Source organism: Microtus pennsylvanicus, chromosome 10 (genome assembly GCF_037038515.1).
Source record: "Microtus pennsylvanicus isolate mMicPen1 chromosome 10, mMicPen1.hap1, whole genome shotgun sequence".
NCBI lineage: Eukaryota > Metazoa > Chordata > Mammalia > Rodentia > Cricetidae > Microtus > Microtus pennsylvanicus.
In genome coordinates, this window is record NC_134588.1 from 81,117,303 (window position 1) to 81,135,670 (window position 18,368).

Below are 18,368 nucleotides of genomic sequence, written 5' to 3' on the forward strand. Positions count from 1 at the left end.
GTCTGACGAGTGGACTTGAAGAGTGGCGGTTCCATGTCCCTTTACCGCAAAAACTCAGGTACTGATTTAGTTAGGAAAGGGCTCCTTGCTCAGATTTCACTAGGAAAGAAAAAGTCCATCCCTGGTTCACTCCTGTTAGGAATCCCTCACCCTGGCTATCAGGGGTACCTGGAGATTCCACGGACCACCGACAAATTCATGAATGTTAGGAAGAATATAAATTTTGTGTTGGTTTATTACCAAAAGTGTCTTTCTTTGAATTTCAACGCACAGATGTATGAATTTTAAGGAGTTCGTCGGCCATCTGCCTTACAAACGGTACTATTGCCCTTTGGAGATGGTTTTTCTTTTGAAGACTCTGAAACTTGTTTCATGAAAACCTATCTTCTTCTTCATTCTAGATGGGCAGTGATGATGCCAGGTCGCAGAATGAAAAAATGTTTGAAAAACACAGGTCCTAGAAGCCAGCAGGGCAGGCACCTGCAGCCTCCACTGCCATAACAGGTAGGTATGTGAGCCCGCTTTCCATTGTTTGCTGTAGCAAGCACCTGAGATGACTGCCATACAAAGGGGCAGGTCTGGTCTGGCTCACTTGAGTGTACAAACACAGTGAGCCCCATGGGTTTAGCCCCATAGAGAGGAGTGGGTCATGGAGAAATGAGCGGTGAAGGTGGACGCTCACCTCATGGCAGCCGGTAAGAAGTATGGAAGAGGACAGAGCCCCCCCCCCCCTTAGAGTTTCTAACCTCTCCCAGCAGTTCCGGGCTCCTCGAGGACTAAGCCTTTCATATGAGGGTTTCCGGGGGACATCCTGATCCAAATCAGAGCCCAGTGGAACCAACCCGAAAGCCAGCACTGGGAAATACTTTCTGTAGTTGACGAATGAGCCGGAAGTACCACTGGGGAGGGTTGGACTGAAGCTACTGCTGTGACTATTCCATTTGACTCCAGGTATCGTATAGAATTGAAGAAGGTATCTGCATGAAGCTGGTGGGCAGAAGTCATGTGGCTATTTTCTGACCATCAGTGAGCGTCTCCCCCGTCTGTTTGGAACCACGCTGAGCCCAAGATCAGGTAGGGTTACCTGAACACAAACACAGAAACGGTTCAGGGTGGACAGGGAACTCATGCCAGCTGTGGTGGTGCGTGCCTGTCATCCCAGTACTCGGTGGATAGAGGCAGCAGGTTCAAAGTCATCCTGGGCTACATGAGAGCCCACCTCAAAAACAAAATAAGGCACTTGATGTGGAGGCTGAACTTCACAGAGAGCATCTTGGGCATTTTCCTGCAGAGAACTCCCTGCGCAGCTGCAGGACAAACTGCAATAGCTGCTTGTCCCTCTATGAGCTCAGCTTGACTGTAACATCAACCTCAGGGGCATTATGTTAAATAAAATATCCAGAAACAAAAGCACAAAGCACAGTGTGATTACAAAGTAGAACTGGGGGTGGGTGGCAGAGCACTGACCTCCTGTTATTAAAACTCTGCCTTTGAACTCCAAGCACCACAAAAAGTAAAGCACTCTTGGCCAAATATACCGGTGTATTCCTGCAATCCCAGCGTGACTGGTGGGAGGATCCCCAGCTGTAAACTTACACAACAGTCTCCTCTCAAACAAACAAATCAGAAAACCAAGGTAAAATAGAGGATGTGGGACCTAGGAGAGAGGCGAGCAGAGCCAGTATTTCATGGACAGAGTGTCACTGTGAAGCTCAACCCATGCTAGAGAAGAGGGTGAGAGGGTTGCACAGCAGGAATGTGCTAGAAACGGTTGAGATGGCAAACTTTATTTTTGTTTGTTTGTTCGTTTTCTGAGACAGGGTTTCTCTGTGTAGTCTTGGCTCCCCTAGAACTAGCTCTGTACACCAGGCTGAGCTCGAACTCACAGAGAGGTGCCTGTCTCTGCCTCCCGAGTGTGGAATTAAAGGCATTTGCCACCACCACCCAACTAAAATGGCAAACTATATTCTATATATCTCACCACAGTTTTTAGAGAAGAGAATGTGATCCGTGGTATTACTGATAAAAAGGCAGAGGCGGGAGAGCCAGGGAATGTGGGATCACTCAGAAAGAACAGACGTCAGTGTCCTGACAGCGGAGGGAAGAGATGCTTTTGGAGCCCGGGAAGTAGCCAGAGGTCCAGAGGGCAGTGGTGCCTTCAGGACTCCTGCAGGAATGAGGCAAGAGGGAGGAGTATCTCTGGGCAGGATTCTGAGATGAGTGGCAACTGCTGAACAGACTGCCTGTGCTCCTAAGCTCCAGGTGCACACCGTAGAACAGGTGGACACGAACCAAGGAAATGGAGACTGAAAAGGGACATGCCAGTAGAAGGTCAGAGAAGGACACGGCAAACATGCATGCCCCACCTGAACTTCTGGTGTCTGGTTCATCGGGCTCTCCAGAAGAGAAGCAGTAAAATTCCAAATGATAGACATACAACCTAAGGGCTCCCCCCAGCACACTTGGAAGCGCAGCGTTGTCAACTACAGGCACTCCTGCCCCACAGGACAGCTCTGGGTCTTAGGCGCCTTTTTAAAAACATTCAAAACTTTGGGGGCTGACAAGATGGTTCAGTAGGTAACCGACTGGCAACCTGAGTTTGATCCCATGTGACACAAGGAGAGAACAGACTCCTGCATGTTTGTCCTCTAGTCTCCACACATTCTCGGCGGCACCTACATGCTTACACATACGTGCATACATACATACATACATAGAACTGATTTAAAATCAAAACTTTCATTTATTTGACATCACCCTCCTGATTACCCTTCTTGAGCCCAGCTCCTGGTGCCCACCATTCTATCCTCTGTTTCAAGGATTCCCCACAGAAATGGTGTCACATCCGCTCAGTCTTCTGTGACTGATCTATTACACTTAGCACAATGTCCTCTAGAATCATCCATGTTGTCCCTAACAACAGACTTCCTTTGTTTTCAAGCATAAACATTTCCCTTTCATCCGTCTGTCCATGCAGATCTAGGCTGCTTCCATGTTTAGGCTGTAGACGGTAGTGTTGCTAAGAGCGTGAGAGAGCGCTGTCTATGCGGGACCTGGTGCGTTGCCTGTGCATTGCGCTGGTTACATGCACATGGCTGAACTGAAGAATTTTTATCATAATGTATGCATTTGTGTGGATGAGTGTTCTGCCTGCATGTATATATGTGCATCATGTCGATGCCTGGTGCCTGCAGAGGTCAGAAAGGGCATCAGATCCCTAAAACTGGTGTTGCAGGCAGTTGTCTATCCTGTCAGTACAACCTATACTCTTAACCCACAGGCCCTCTCTCCACACCTAATTTACACTTTCAACACCAGTGTGCACGGCCTTCTTTCCCCCGTCCCATTTTTTTACATTTCATCTATAGTATGCACTGTGTGTATAGGTACGCTCAGGCCATGGTTTGAGGATGGAGGTCAGAGGATATCGAGCGAGAGTTGGTTCTGACCTTTCACCATGTGGGACCTGGAAACCAAGCTCAGGTCCTCGGCCTTGTCAACATGTACGTTCATCTGCTGAGCCATCTCCCCACGTGCCCCCTTTTGTTCCTGTTGGTTGACTCTGTACTAGTTAACCTAACAAACACGGTTTCTCACTATGGTTCTAATTTGTAGTTCCCAGACAGTTAGTTCCTAGACCTGGTCACCATAGGTGTTGGAGAAACACCTATGTAATTACTTTCCTTTTATCTACTTATTCTATATTTTTATAAGACAGAGTCTCTCTACATAGCCCAGGTTGTCCTGGAACTCACTATGTAGACCAGGTTGGCCTTGAACTCACAGAGTTCTGCCTGCCTCTGCCTCCCAAATCCTGGGATTAGAGGTGTGTGCCACCATGCCTGGTTTGCTTTCCCAATTTTTAAATTGAGTTCTTTGGTTTTATTTTTTAGGTTTGATGTTTTGAGGTTTTTTTGGGTTTTGTTATTCAGTTATAGACATTTCTTATGTATTTTAGATGTTAATCCTCTGAGATATGCAGTTGCCTTTTTATTTTGTTGACAGAAGCCTTTTAGTTTAATGGAGTCAGCTCAGCCAATTTAGCATCTGCTGTCTGTCACCTCAATCAACTTTCTCTTAAGACCTCGAACTGATTGGGTAGCATTCACTTGACATTACACAAGGCAATCTGCTTTGCCCAAACTCTATTGGTTTTAAAGCTGCTCACATCAAAGAAATACTGCCATGGCAACCTCCAGACTAGTCATCAGTAATAGTAGAGCTGGTTAGCCAAGTTGACACATGAAATCGACCACAGAGACTTTTATCCACCTAAGACTGGCATGTACCGTGTGTAAGGATGGATTAAGCCGGGTAGCCTAACCATACCCTGTGCTTCTTTTACAGAAAAAAAAATCCTCACTTTGCTCCTGCATCTGGTCAACTCAAAGCTCTACCTTGTGACGGGCAGGTTTCTCTTAACTCCATCCAGAATTTCACCAAAAGACACCGAACAGCTGGCGGAGACCATCCTCCTCAAGCCAACAGACTATGCAGGGAAACAGGAAGTGCACAGATGGGTTCAGTGACACCTCCAGTATTGGCAGCGTGCTGGACGATGCAGACAGGGAGGTGAGCAACCTCACAGACCGGGCGTTCCGGAGTTTGTGCATCTCAGAGGACACTTCCTTCCACGACTCTGACCTGGCTCTGTCCCCAGATGTCACCAGCCAGGGGTTTGGGACTTTTCACCAAGAAACGGTGAGCCACAGCAACAGAAAAAGTGGGATTTGGAGCCAGCTTCCTTCTCAAGGCACAGAGCATTCTGGCTGGGCAGCCACCTTCCAACAGCAACCGAAATATGTTCAAGGGGAGGAAAAGTACCCCAAAAACAGTCCCCCGACCACACCAGCCCAGAGGAGACTGGAGGTGCCCATTTCTGGCCTGAGGAGCAGCAGCAAGCCCATCTCCAAGGTCTCATCATTAATTAGGTCTTTTGACAGGACAGAGAATCAACCTTGTGACAGCCGACCTCCTCCCAGCAAACCTCCAGCTCTCAAAAATCCCCCCAAGTTTGCGCCTCCCCCAGAAGGTGGTGTCAACTTCTGCTTCGATTCTGCCTTTTTGACTGTGAGGAGGGTACCTGCTGAAGTCTCCAGCACCCATCAGAGCAGCCACCAGTCTAGCAGGATACCTGGAGAGCAAGAATCTCCCAAGAACCCAGAAGCAGCCTGCCACAGCTCAGACAGCCTCCTCCGGACACCTGACCATGTGGCTGACTCATGTGAGCCAAAGTTCCCCTCTCCACCTCTCAAGCCAGCCAAAGCTGAGCCAGGAAGAGGCAAGGAGTGGGTTCCCAGGGGGACTTTTCTGCACAGTGAAAACAGTGCTTTTGAGTCATGGAATAGCCACCAACCAAAGCTCCCGGAGAGAAAGGATACTGCGGAAACAATCCCAGAAAGCAAAGCTCCCAAACATTATGAGGACATGCCCTTGTTAAAGGAGCCCCACCCTCCTGAGTCCAAAGCCTCCCCTTGCCAAGCCCGGGCCAACTGCACTCAGGAAGAGACTGGATCAGCATCAGGGCCTCAGTCCACATCTGGAGCCTGGGGGGCCAGGGATCCAGGATCCCAGGCATTCTCTGTAGAGGGAAAGGCTTCACAGATTGACCCTCAGATGAAGCGGAGCCAGGCCCCATGGAGGAAACCAAAGATTGGCAAAGGAGGAACAGATGGTCCACATGATGCTTTGGAAGACAAGAAACAGTCCAATAGGAAAAGCCTACCACCTCTGTATTCAAAGCTCAACCCTCAGGGTCAACTTCCCGAAAATGGTGTTCTGGACATGCCAGAGGATCCCAATGACCATTACAGCCCCCCTTTTAACATCAGTCAGCTCCTCACCCCAATTATACCCACCAAGCATGTCCTGGAATCCTCAGACACCCAACCAGCAGAGATCAACCCATCCCCTCCAGAACAGCTAAATGGGTACCAGGAGAAGGAGCCCAGTGAGTCTCAGTTTCGGGATAGCTACAAATCCAAAGCGCCCAGCCTGCTCTTCAACCTCAAGGACGTTAGGAAGCGTGTCAAGAGTACATACAGTCCCTTGCCTCTCTTAAAAAGCTTTGATGAGAAAACCAGAGGTAAGCTTGATAGTGAACAAGAGCCTTTGAGCAATGGGGTCATCCTTCCCAATGATCAGGAAGAGAACCCTCCTGCAGAGCTTTTGGAGGAGATGCCAGCTAGCATTTTGCACAGCAGTACCCAGAAGGATCCTGCTGTTAACTCCTCTGAGTCCTTTGCCGACAGCCACCTGGGCATTGGCTTACCTTCAGCTGGTTCCAGAACCCATTTCTGCGCCAATGGGGAGGTGACAGAGGGGAACGGTAGTGAGAAGGGAGATGCTGATGGGACATCAGAGCAGGGTCCCTCTGAGCAAAGCTGGCACCCAGACTCCAGGGGACACCTTCCCCGGAAACACCTCTCCTTGAAACTCTATAGCAGTGAGTCTGAAGCAGGGCAGGCTACAGAGAAAATGAAGCCCCAGCAGCTGGAGAATGGGCTCTCAAGGTCCATCTCCCAAGAGACAGAGCCTGAGCAAGAAACGGGGCTCCGGAACCTACCCTTGAACCGGAAGTACTCCCCAGGGCCCCTGTCTCCTGAGGAGGAGGATGTTTTTTACAGCGACTGCCAATCTGATTTTACTCCGGGCCTCCAAACCAAGGTTAAATTCAGCACCAGCTCTTCGGATCAATCCTTTGCTTCTTTTGATGACCAGCAGAAGATGTGCTTCACGGAAGGCCCCTGGGACGACAGAAAGAATCATGGGAGTGCAGGTGTCAATGAAAAGGACGAGAAGGAGACCGTGGTGGAGAAAAATGAGCCACAGCAATGTGCCGTAAGTAATGGACAGAGAGGCGTGGAAGCGCACAGACAGGAAGAAATGCAGAGAAAAGCGCAAGGTTGGTGGAGAGGGACACCCCGGAAGGAATCAGTGGAGGAGGTCAGTTTCAGAGGTTCTTGGGCGGGGGCTGATAAGGAGACGGCTCTGCCACATGCCAAGGACTCAACTCCCTTGCCAGCTTCTACCAACAAGCACAGACTGTTCCCAATTAAAGACAACACACTCAGAGCAACCCCAGTGATAAAACCTATCATCCTGCCTCTCCTGAGGACAGTGTCCTCAGAAGACTCACTTAGTGGTGGACACAAAGAGAATGAATTACCAAGGCAACGGTGGGGCGAGGATGCTGGCGGCCTCTGTGCCTCAGAAAGTCAGGAAATGTGTAACACGGCCCAATCCAGTAACATGCAGGGCCCACCGTGTGCGGTGTGTGAGAGCCTGGAAGAGGATCCAGCGCAACCTGCAGCCCAGGCTGAAGCTTCTCAGCATGCCAGGAAGGGAAGTTTTTCTTTTCTAACACTGGTGGAAGAGGAAAGCAAGATAAAGCCACCACCCCCAGATACAACAAGAGAAGCGCCAGCACATGGTAAGGGCAGACCTGCAGACTCAGGGAAGCTAGCTGCTCCACAGCACATCCCCACCATTGCTTTACCCACAGATAGCTTAGAAGACCCGCCCCTGTCCCTGCCACTTGACACCTGCTGGGAAGAACAAGGTTTCCAAAGCCACTTTCTGTCTGCGCCCAGAGCAGGACCTTCAGGAAGGAGGCTGGTCCCCAGTGAGGTAGAGACTTCTCCCAACCCCAGCTCTCTAGGCGAGAGCAGCACGTGTTCTCCTGTGGCCAGCAGTGTTTGGGAAGAAGCTTCCCAGGCTGCTGGGGAACAGTGGCTGCGCCAAGAGTTTCAGGGCCCCAGCCCCTGGACCACCCCTGGCCCGGCTAGGCTTACCCGGAGGGAGGACATGACACACGGCCTCACATGGGATGCTGAAGGCTCTGATCCCCAACTCGAGCGGTTGGCAGATCTCAGGACCCTCTCTCCGAGAAGCGCCTTGATGGCAGATGCTGCTGAGAAACCCGAGCCCCCTGCTCTGCCGGAGAGGGCAGCGGGCAAGCCTCCTGCAGTCCCGCCCAAGACGGAGAAGGCCCTAAGGCGGGCGAAGAAGCTGGCAAGCAAGAGGAGGAAGAGCGATCAAGCGCCAGAAAAACACATCGAGGCCTGGGAGGGCAAGTCCTTCACAGAGGATGCGCAGGGGACAGAGAGGAGGCCGTTGTCTCCGGGAAAAGGTCCTCAACCCAGGTTCCCTGCAGTCCGCTCCCTGCCCCCACCCACGCATCGTCACTCCGTGTCCTGCGGCTGGGAGCCGGCGGGAAGGCGGCCTTGGGGGACCCAGCCCCTCATGCCCCTGCCCCCTTACCCCGCCACCCAGAAGGTGCTCCAGGATCCTCAGTCGGGACAATACTTTGTCTTCGATGTGCCTCTCCAAGTGAAAATCAAGACTTTCTATGACCCCGAGACTGGCAAGTATGTCAAGGTCTCCGTCCCATCCTCAGAGGAGGCCTCCTCAGAGCCACCTCTGCAGGATGCCCTGGCTGCTCCCTACCTACTGTACCCAGGCTTCCAGCCAGTGCCGGTAACCTCCTTGATGCCTCTGCGCTGCTCCTCTCAGCTAGCGGCTCCCACCTTTCTCAGACAGGGTTCAGGCCACAGACCCCAGAGCTCTCAGGGCGCTAGGCTGCAGCCTCCTCCCACTGAACATCTGGGTGAGTTCACCCAGCATGCCTCTGCCCAGAGGCCCCGTGATCCTCCCCATGGTCCAGAGGAAGAGGGTGCAGAAGCTCCAAACCTTAGCATCATCTCCACCGATGACCTAGAGGACTTTGCCACAGAGGGTGTTTCTTGAGAATTACAGCAGATTGCCTCCCAACTCCCCCCAAACCAGAAAAGCTTACAGTCACAGGACCTCTCCAACAATGCCTCTATCTACCTACCTACCTACCTACCTACCTACCTACCTACCTATCTCTGTCTACACACACACACACACACACACACACACACACACAACTTCAACTCATACTTAGCCATTTGAGATCCCTATAGTCCAAAAAGAAGTGGCGATCCCTGTGGGCTCCCTATGGCCGAGATTCATTCCCCTCTTCCCCTAGCCATCCCCCCTACTCTTCTCTGATCCCATAGTGGGGTGGATATGGCATGGGACATCAGCCATCCTGAGAGTTACTAGGTTCGGGGCACCTCCACATTCTCCTTCTCAGGTGTGGGCTTCCTAAGCAAGACTCCCAGAAATGCTGAGCTCCACATTGGGTGGGAAGCACTCCACCAGGTGGACTCCACCACACTCAACCTGGGGTCATCGTAACACAGAGCAGCAGTCTTAGGTCCCCTCTGGTGGCACTGGCTAAGGACAGACTCACTGCAATCTTGCAGAAGCGATCACTTGCACAGGGGTTTTCCTCATGGCAGGAACTTGGTCTCGGAAGGATCTTCTGATAAAGCAAAGGATACTACTGAAAATGAGAAACAGGTTTGCCAGTGTGGTCCTGTCCCTGGGCTTCTTGTCTTTCTTCTGTGTGGGTTCTCAGCTAGGAGGTGAAGGGTCATAAATCCTGCAGCCTCTCCCCCCAGAGCTGCCAAGAACTTCCTCCTGTGACAGACACTGTACCTTCTCAGTGGAGGTTTGCTGCTTCTGTGCACAGCGGTGCCATTGCCACACGGAGGGTGGGCAGTGTGGGCACAGCTTACCACGTCTAAAGACAGGGTTTGGGCGATATTCTGAGTCAGAATTTGATTTCAGGATTTTGCATCTAATTATTTTTCCTAGCAAGTGAAACCACACCTGGATCTCACGATGACAAAACCCCCACAGACCTCTACCCCACCCGTGCCATTTGATCTGACTACACTAGTCAGGCAGATGATGACTGGTCAGGTGTTCAAGTCACTTGTCCCAACAAACATGGCTCCTCCCAGTCACTGACAAGAGACAAGACGGAGGTTCTGTTTGGGTGATGCTACCAAATCACCTCCAGGGTCCTCTCCACTACCTCCTCATCTAAAATACGAAAAAAATAAATCTCATCTTGAAAGTCTCAAGGCCCCTAGAAAAGAAGTACCTAACCAAAATTATGTTCCAAGACTCAATGTTACCATAGTTAGAGAAACTGTGATCCCACAAGGAGAACTACCTGAGGCTGTTTGTTTGGGAAGAGCAGTCTTGAGGCAATATTGGCAGGGCTATAAACAGAAGCCGAAAGCTCATTGGGAGGATGTTTGGAGGTCAAGGTCACCTCTCCTGGGTTGTAGTCGAGAAACAGGGCTCAGGCAAAGGGTGGCATTTACTCACACTGGGGAGCAGGGATGTCAAGGCTCCGGGCCCCCACAAACGAATCCTCGTTCACATTAAAGCTTCAGTGGTCCTAACTTCTGAGGATAGCTCAGAGAGCAAAGGTAGCTCCCACCCAGGGAGACCAACTCACTGATTTGTGATCTCCTTCAGTCCCTCCCTGTCAAGAATGACAAAGCTCACTTACTTGTCTCTACTTTGTGGTGGTGGTAGTTGCTATTTGTCTCTTTTCTTCCTGCTCTTTTCCTTCCTCTATCCCTCCCTTTCCTCCTGCCTCTCTTCCTTCCTTTCTTCTTCTGTCCCTCCTTCCTTTCTACAAAGCTTTACCCTATGATAGACACTTCAGTTGGACACTAAAATTACCATGATAAGATCTGGTCTCTGCACACTTGGAGTTCCAGCATAACAGGCAAGGAAGACAATTACCATCCCGTATGTTCACTAATTTAGAGGTAGCTCTGAGGAGCACCTAAGTCACCGCAGAAGGAAAGGGGGCTTCCTTGGGCAGATGGCATCTGAGCCAAGTCAAGACGCCCAAGGTGTCGCATTGGCCCATTAAGACTGAAGGCCTCCCCTACCATTTGTTTAGCAAAGATGACATTGATCAAATACTAAGAGATTTGTCATACCATACCAAAGTACATTAACTTAGCTAATTATTCATTATTATTTCTAATCAGAGCAAGAGCTGAAATTGTAGCCTCGTGGGATGGACTTGTTGATACATCCTTCAGCTTTTGAACTGATATTTCACCCACTTGGTTGCCCAAAAATATCCCTCCTTCTGCCACTATATCTAACGAGGAAGGAGCGAGAATATGAACAGGTGTAGCTTGTGGAGACTGTGGATGTTACCTACAATTCCTGTTTAGAAGATGGCCCTCTTCTGTGAGCTGGAGCCGCTATGAGTGTCCCCTAAGAGGGGACCTAAATAAAGAACACCTCTCAAGGGTACCACTGAAAATCCTGGGGCTGTTTAGCTTAGATAGACCAGCCAAGAACTTACATGGTATAGTGTGTTCTCCCCCACTGAGCCTGATCTCAGTTCCCTAAAAGGTACCTCAGTGGCCTCGCTTCACTACAACACAGTCCCGCCGTCACTAGGGAGGGTTTGTGCTAAGGGCCACCTATCTTCTGTAGGTGAACATCCTTATCACCTACTTGGTGCTTCAGAATATGCAAGTCCCCATACCTGCCAGCACTACCTCACCAGGGAGCCAACTTGGACCTAGAATTCCAGTCTGATCATCCTTTGCCTAGGTGACGATGGCTTCTCTGCACAGTGAGTTGCGAGAGGCCTGCTACCCCTGCTGAACCCTCTGTCAGGTTCCCAGAGAGGGCTGCTGACCTGCCTCCTACCTGGTGAGAGAGTGGCCGTGAGTCTGGTTTACACTCTGTGGGAGAACATCAGCTCTAACACCTGAGCTGCCGCCACCTAACATGAGCAGCTGGGATCATTGGTTCCTTATGTCTGGGATGGATAACAGTAGCCAATCATCTCTTTTCTAGGACAAGGATGGATTGGGACATCACAAGGGCTTTTCATAACCCAAGTCCTTTGTGTAATGAGCTGAAGTCTAACATTGTGGCCTTATGCAAATAATGGGGGATCATTTACATATAAAAGAGATCTCAGCCCAGACTGTAGCATGAAATTGAGCACAGCTGTCATGAAGGTCTTCCCCAATATGCAGGTATAAAGCCAAGCCGAGCAGACGGCTCTGGGCCATCCCACCAGAGTTTGTCACCAGTCCACTCCAGCTTGGCTTCCTCTGTCACAGTTACAGACCCCTCTGAGTAGAGGGCCCTCCCTTCCTTCTTCCAGGTATCTTGAACTGTGGTTAAGGAGGAGATCTTCCGTTCCCAGCATTCTAACCAACACAAGTCAATGCTGGAAGAAGAAAGGATTCCAGTGACCTCTCTTCCAAGCAGGGATGTGTACTAGTCCAACTTCATGAGGACGTAAAAAAAGCCTGAGTCTGCGTGCCATATGAAGGAAAGAGTTTTTGTTTGGTTCAGGTTTCAGACATCTAGGAGATCCAGACAATATCCCAATGAGAATCCCTGACTGACAGCCTGGTGGAGAACCAGGAGAGGAACTGGAAACTGACTGTACTCAGAAGAGGCATATTTCCCTTGCAGCTGTGACAAAGCATCTGGCGAAAGCAGCTTAAAAAGGAGCGTTGAGTTCTGTCTCACAGTTGGAAGGGACAGTTCATCGTGTCAGGGAAAGCATGCTGGCAAGAGCACCAGGCCGGTGATCCTGTCACATCTGCGATCAGGAAGTAAAGAGAGATGCGAGCTGGTGCCCAACTCTCATTTTTCCTTTTCATCCAGTCCAGGACACACGTGTCACTTGCATTCGGGTTAGGTCTTCAGTTAAACCTCTCAGAGACACATTCAGAGATGTATTTCCATGGTGATTTAAGCATCATAAGTCGACAGTAAGAATTAACTTGTCACAGAGAACAACGGTCTACATCCACTCTTCTATACCAGCCCTTCAGGACCAAGCCAGCAAGCCCTGGGCAAGACCAGCATTAAAGCCCTTGGTGGGCATGCTGCTCTGGTGACCTAACTGTCCTCTATTATGTCTACTTCCTAAAGGTCCCCGTATGTCAATCCCACTGTGAGGACCAAACTTCAAGCCCATGAATCTGTGGGGGACAAGAAACACCAAGCACTGCTGCTCCTTTGTTAAGACAGAAGATGGAATCGTAGTAACCGTCTCGTCCTCTTTCTCAGCTCAGGTGTCACTGCCAACACTGTCCTTGTTTTTCTGACGTTGGTCCTCTTGGGTCTGAGCCCTGACTCCCCTCTCTCATATTCATCCCTCCTTTGTGTTACAGCCTTTCTATCCCCCTTAGAAGACTGTCTCTGAAGGCCTTGCTGACTCCTGCCCGTCCGCCTCTCTGCCTTCATGTTCGTGGCTCTGTTCAAATCCCCTGGATTTGGAGACTTTAAACCAAATCCCTTCTTTCTCATCTCTAAACCCCAGAGTTTTCTGAGTGACTTTGGTCTGGATCTCTGTGCTTTTACCGGCTCTCTGTTCCTCCATGACTAAAACTGAGTGTCAGGAGGGCATTCCAGAGTTACCCAATGGTCAGAGTCCCAACACCAGTTAAGGCTACTCAAGCAAAAGCCATGGTTGTTCTCACTTATACACATCTGGTAGTTTTGCTAGGAAGGAACCACTGCACACATGAACACTGCGATATGATCTCAGGGGACCTCCACTCCTTCCATCTTGCCCACAGTTACCATATTGGCACTGTCCAGCACGCTGCTTTAGTAGAAGATGGATATTTTCCTTTTGACCAGCGCTCATCATCACTAATCATCAGGGAATGCAAGTCAAAACCAGAAGGAAATACAGGTCAGCCCCACTGTCTTAGCTGCCACCAAGACAACAGCGGAAAGAGGGGGGACCCTCTTGGAACCCTTGTGCTCCATCAGGGAGAGTGTGAAGTGGTGTTGTGGTTTTGGTCAGAAAGTTTCCCAAAGTGAAAGTGAAAGGCTGCTCGGTCTTAGGATATGAGACCTAGTTGGAGCGAGAGGTCATTGTGTGGTGTGTCCTTGAGGGGACTGTTGGGACCAACTCTCCCACCTCTCTCTCCTCTTCCTGGCCTCCATGAGCTAAGCAGTTTCCTTTGTCACATGATCTGCCTCGCCATCGCCACAGTTCTGAAAGCACTGGGGTGGGCTGACCATAGACAGACACCTCTAAAACCGTGAGCCAAAATCAGCCTTTCCTCCTGCAGTCTTGTTTCTCACAGGCAACACAGAACTAACACACATGACGAGACCATCAGGAAAAACGGTATGGTAGGTCCTCAAAAGTTTGAATATATAGTTACCATACAGCATGGAAATCCGAATGTTGGTGGCTCATACTTATTGAAGTGTTGCTAACAATAGCTAAAAGATGAAAGCAGCTCAGGTGTCCACTGATCAATGAATAGACACAAATACATGGCATACCCAAACAGTAAAATAGCATAGACCTGCAAAAGGGAAGACATTCTGATACATGCTCTAATATAGACCAACCTCGAGAACCTTACACTCTGTGAAATAAATCAGCCACAAAGGGACAAAAGTGTGAGATTCGACTTACATGAAAGACCTAATACATACACACAGACAGGGAAAGCAGAATGATGGTTGCCAAGGACCAAGAGAGAAAGTAGATGAAAGTTGCCTAGTAGGTCGACAATTCCATTAGCGAAGATGAGACAGGTGTGGAGAAGGATGGATTTACTTAATGGTATCTAATTCACACCAAAATACTATAAAATAATAAATCATATATATTTAACATAATTTTAAGAATAACAACATACACACACATGCACATACACACACGCACATACACGTACACACGCATGCACACACACGTACACACTAGTAAAGTCCTTTGCCCTACATAGTGCTTTCTATTCACTCATGCGAAACACCCCAGCACAGCCTCGAGCCTCGAGGAAACAATCTTCCCTTGCCCAGTTCATCTCCACTTCTTCCTCAGATAAAGGTGCAAGTTGCCAGCGCAGTCCTAGATTCAGGTCTCTGAAGCAAAGGTAAGGTGAGCGAGCCTGCTCAGTGCCACACTCTGTGACAGTGGGGAGGGATGAGAGGCAGCGACTGGCCTGACCCCACAGAGCAAATGCCAGAAGAAGCCCTTCTTCCACACCAGGTCTTCCCCTTCTTGGCCCCCATGTTCATCAACTGCCCTTTCTGGTGGTCCAGCTCCCTCCTGATGCTCTTACGGCACTCCCAACTCAATCCAGCCCCAAACTCAATCAGTTCTGCCTTAAAATGTCTCCATCCATCTGCCCTTTACCCTTGCTCCTTCCTCCAACTGCTGGGGCTCCTCAGTGGCCCGACTGGCAATTTCTGCCTTCACAATGCTCCATGGGGTAGCTCAATGTCCCAACTAACACTAACTAACAGGTTCGTGCTTACCTCAAGAAAAAAAATGGAACTCCTTGACACCTATCTGTCCCTGAAGCTCTTCAAGACGCCAGCTTCCCTGCGCCTTTTTGGACTGACGATATACTACACATGCAGAATTCTTCTTGCTGAAATGTTAAGCTGTGTCCCACATTTTTGGCCCCTCTATTAGAAGGGGGAAAATGTCATACCGCTCCCATGGCCCTCAGAAATTTCTCAGCTGCCACAAACAAAATCCACAGTTCAAGGCCACTCATCTATGGAGAAGTCTGTCGGCCTCTGTGGAGATATGGCCTTGAGAGGCCACGAGACCATATAGCAAAAGAGGGAAGAGTGCCCAGCTCCATCTAGAGGTGGTCACATTCTCCTCAGAGTCCACACTCACAAAACCCTGAGAGTTAATAAAGTGATGTGGGTTTAAGGAATTCTGGGCTTTTTTTAAAAAAAGATTTATTTCCTTGTTTGTTTTCTATAGGCATATGTTTATGTACCTGTGTAATATATGTGTGCCACATGCTTGCAGGTGCCCAAGGAGGCCAGAAGAGGGCGTCAGATCTCCCAGAACAGGACATAGAGATGGCCACAACCCATTGTGGGTGTTAGGATCTGAACCCTGGTCCAGAGCAAGAGCAGTGGGTTCTCTTAGTCCCTGAGCTTTCTCTCCAGCCCCAAGGGGTGTCATTTGTAAGCCTGTGGGGTTTGGAAAGTTGTTACAAAGCAGCAGCTAAGCAGGTCCTCTCTTCTACTTCACCTTCCTTTCGTCCCTTCCCACCCCAGCCAGTCTTCTGTCCACGCCCTACTTCCTGGGTGACATAACCTACACCCCTCCCAGCTTCCACTGAGTCCTGTCCTTAAAACCACACCCATTGCCTGCATGTTGTAGCTCCTGATGTCTCGACCACCTCCTGGCTACTCTCTGTGTATCCTATCTGCAGAGCTTTTTCTTGTCTGCTGCTTGTGTGTCCTGCCCACCCTGCCTTCTCCTGTCTATGGCCTTGGCAGATAAACCTTTTCTTATATATTTCTTATGAATCTTAACCCGATAATTTTTGCTCACTGGATTCCTATAGATCCTGATTTTACAGCCACTTCCTATGAGCCCTAAATTCACCACTTTTTCTTAACTCCTTCCTAGGTATCCTAAAGTACCCTACCTTAACCTGTCAGGTGCCTAATTCCTAGACATACCTAACTCCTGAGTCTGCAGGCACCGTGGACTTCCCACATGTCGCCGATATTATAATAATGTATGCAAGGTGTTTACGCTGCCTGCTCAGTGATCAGTTTTGAAGTGAGAAAGTTGTCCACATCACTGATTCATCTTCCAGGGTCTATCTCAGGGATAGATTCATCTGCCACATGGGAGCCTGTCAGAAAACCTCACCGAAGTCAGTGGAATTCTTCTTTTAAAGTGTTAGGTTGAAGATAGAGAAAGGAATCCTTCAGAAAAGTAGCCATTGTCACTTCATGTTACCCCTTCTTCCAACTGTGGGGCACCATGTAGATGAGGCCTAGGCCCATGACAAAGCCAGCGCTTCGCTGCTCTGATCCTTGTGTTGGATGACCATCCTGTATCCTGTAAATGGGGTCTCAGTGACCCAAAGCCCATGAACAGATGTCCCATGATGTAATCTGTAAGCACTCACGCTTTCCTAATGCTCTTTGATGGGAAATCTATACCTGCCAATGAAAGGAGGCCAAGAAGCCTGCCCAGCAACCAAACGACATCCAAAACCCAAATTAGAACCAAATAATGATTTGGCTTTGTGATGATGGACTGATGAGGACATTAGGCAAATTGTATTAACGTGAAAGTGTTAAATGTGACCGAGTCTTGTGTTTATTACCGTGGGAGGCCTCTGCATTAGAATTCAGTCTTCTAAAGTATTTCTCGTATTTCTTTGCCAAGTGGGGAGGTCAGTTAACGCAGGAGGGTTTCAACTTTCATGTCACCTGTGAAGATCCAAGATGCCATCCTTAAGAATCAGGGAGGTGAGTAACTCTTCCTTCTTATTTTCCTTTAAGCCATTCCATTGAGTCTGTCTTACTTTAGTTCTCTAGTGGGTGAAGGGTGCTATCACAGACATGAAAGGCTCTGGTAACTCACACCCTCCCCACACATCCAGAATTAAAGCCTGAGTAGTGTTTCAGCATCATGGGGCACAGAGGGGCTTTGGAAATGCCCAGAACATCTCCACAATGCTGGTCTCCACGTCCTAGGCCATTTTCCTGAGCTTTCGAAATGTGTGCTTCTGAACGTTGCTGGGAACTCAAACCGGCCACTGGGAGATTATCCAAATGTCCCCAAAGGTGCAGAAGGGTGCTTTAAACATGTTGCTTTGCTATTGTTTGTTTGTCTGTCTGATTGTTTTCCTGAGACAAGGTTTCACAATGGATCCCAGGTTACCCTTATACTGCAGTCTTTCCATCCCAGCTTCCTAAGGACTAGGTTACAAGTGTGTACTGAAATTCCTAAAGCCTGTTCTGAGGGTTCCAACAACTGGAAACCAGTTGACACAATTGGGCGCAGCTATATTTCCTGATAGCCCCAGGAAAGACCTTTTTCCCTTCCACTCTTCACACAAGAAGGTAGGGTGAAAGTCATCAAAACCAGAGAAAGGAAGGGACGGGAAGGAGAAAGAAAGAGGGAAGAATGGAGGAGAGAGTGAAGGAAGAAACAAATCTCTAAAAACACAGCACCACATTTTCATCTAAACTGATTCCTGGAGGTTGTTGACAGAAGATACTAAGTGCACACCTTCTAAGTAAATCTGAGCACTGTGTGAATGGCCCTCTTCCACACAGGCAAGGATTCCAATAAAGCCAATGAAATGTGATGTCCCAATGTCATCTGTAAGTCCATCCATTCCCTCTTTTCTGAGTAAACCAAAACTTTCTGGACTTTTGGGGAAACTCGGTATCAAAAGAAAATACTTAAAAATAATTTCACTATGCCCATGATAGTGGTATGTTATTTGTATTTTAATAAATAAATCTTGCGTGAGAACCAGAGACAAAGCTAAAGCCACTAGAGGTCAGGTAATGGTGACACACACAGAAACAAATTCAGGTGGTGGCGGCTCCTTTAATCCCAGTTCTAGGGAGTTACAGCTTTAACCCCAGCACTAGAGGGAAATTAAAACAGGAGGACAGAGTCTTAGTTTGCTTAGGCCACTACTTTCTGGTCACCTAGCCTTGGTAAAAGTAGG

At 49.1% G+C, this 18,368-nt stretch overlaps 1 protein-coding gene across 3 annotated transcripts in view; it reads left to right on the forward strand.

The window, feature by feature from the left end:
• C10H10orf71 (chromosome 10 C10orf71 homolog) overlaps positions 1-9,955 on the forward strand; it is a 55,229-nt gene extending 45,274 nt beyond the window's left edge. For all 3 annotated transcript variants that reach the window (XM_075988759.1, XM_075988757.1, XM_075988758.1), the window contains 3 exons: positions 402-504; positions 952-1,074; positions 4,348-9,955. In XM_075988759.1, coding sequence (XP_075844874.1) covers positions 4,492-8,748 — 4,257 coding nt within the window. In that variant the 5' untranslated portion in view covers positions 402-504; positions 952-1,074; positions 4,348-4,491 and the 3' untranslated portion in view covers positions 8,749-9,955. The remainder of the gene's footprint in view (positions 1-401; positions 505-951; positions 1,075-4,347) is intronic.
• The last annotated feature ends 8,413 nt before the right edge of the window (positions 9,956-18,368 follow it).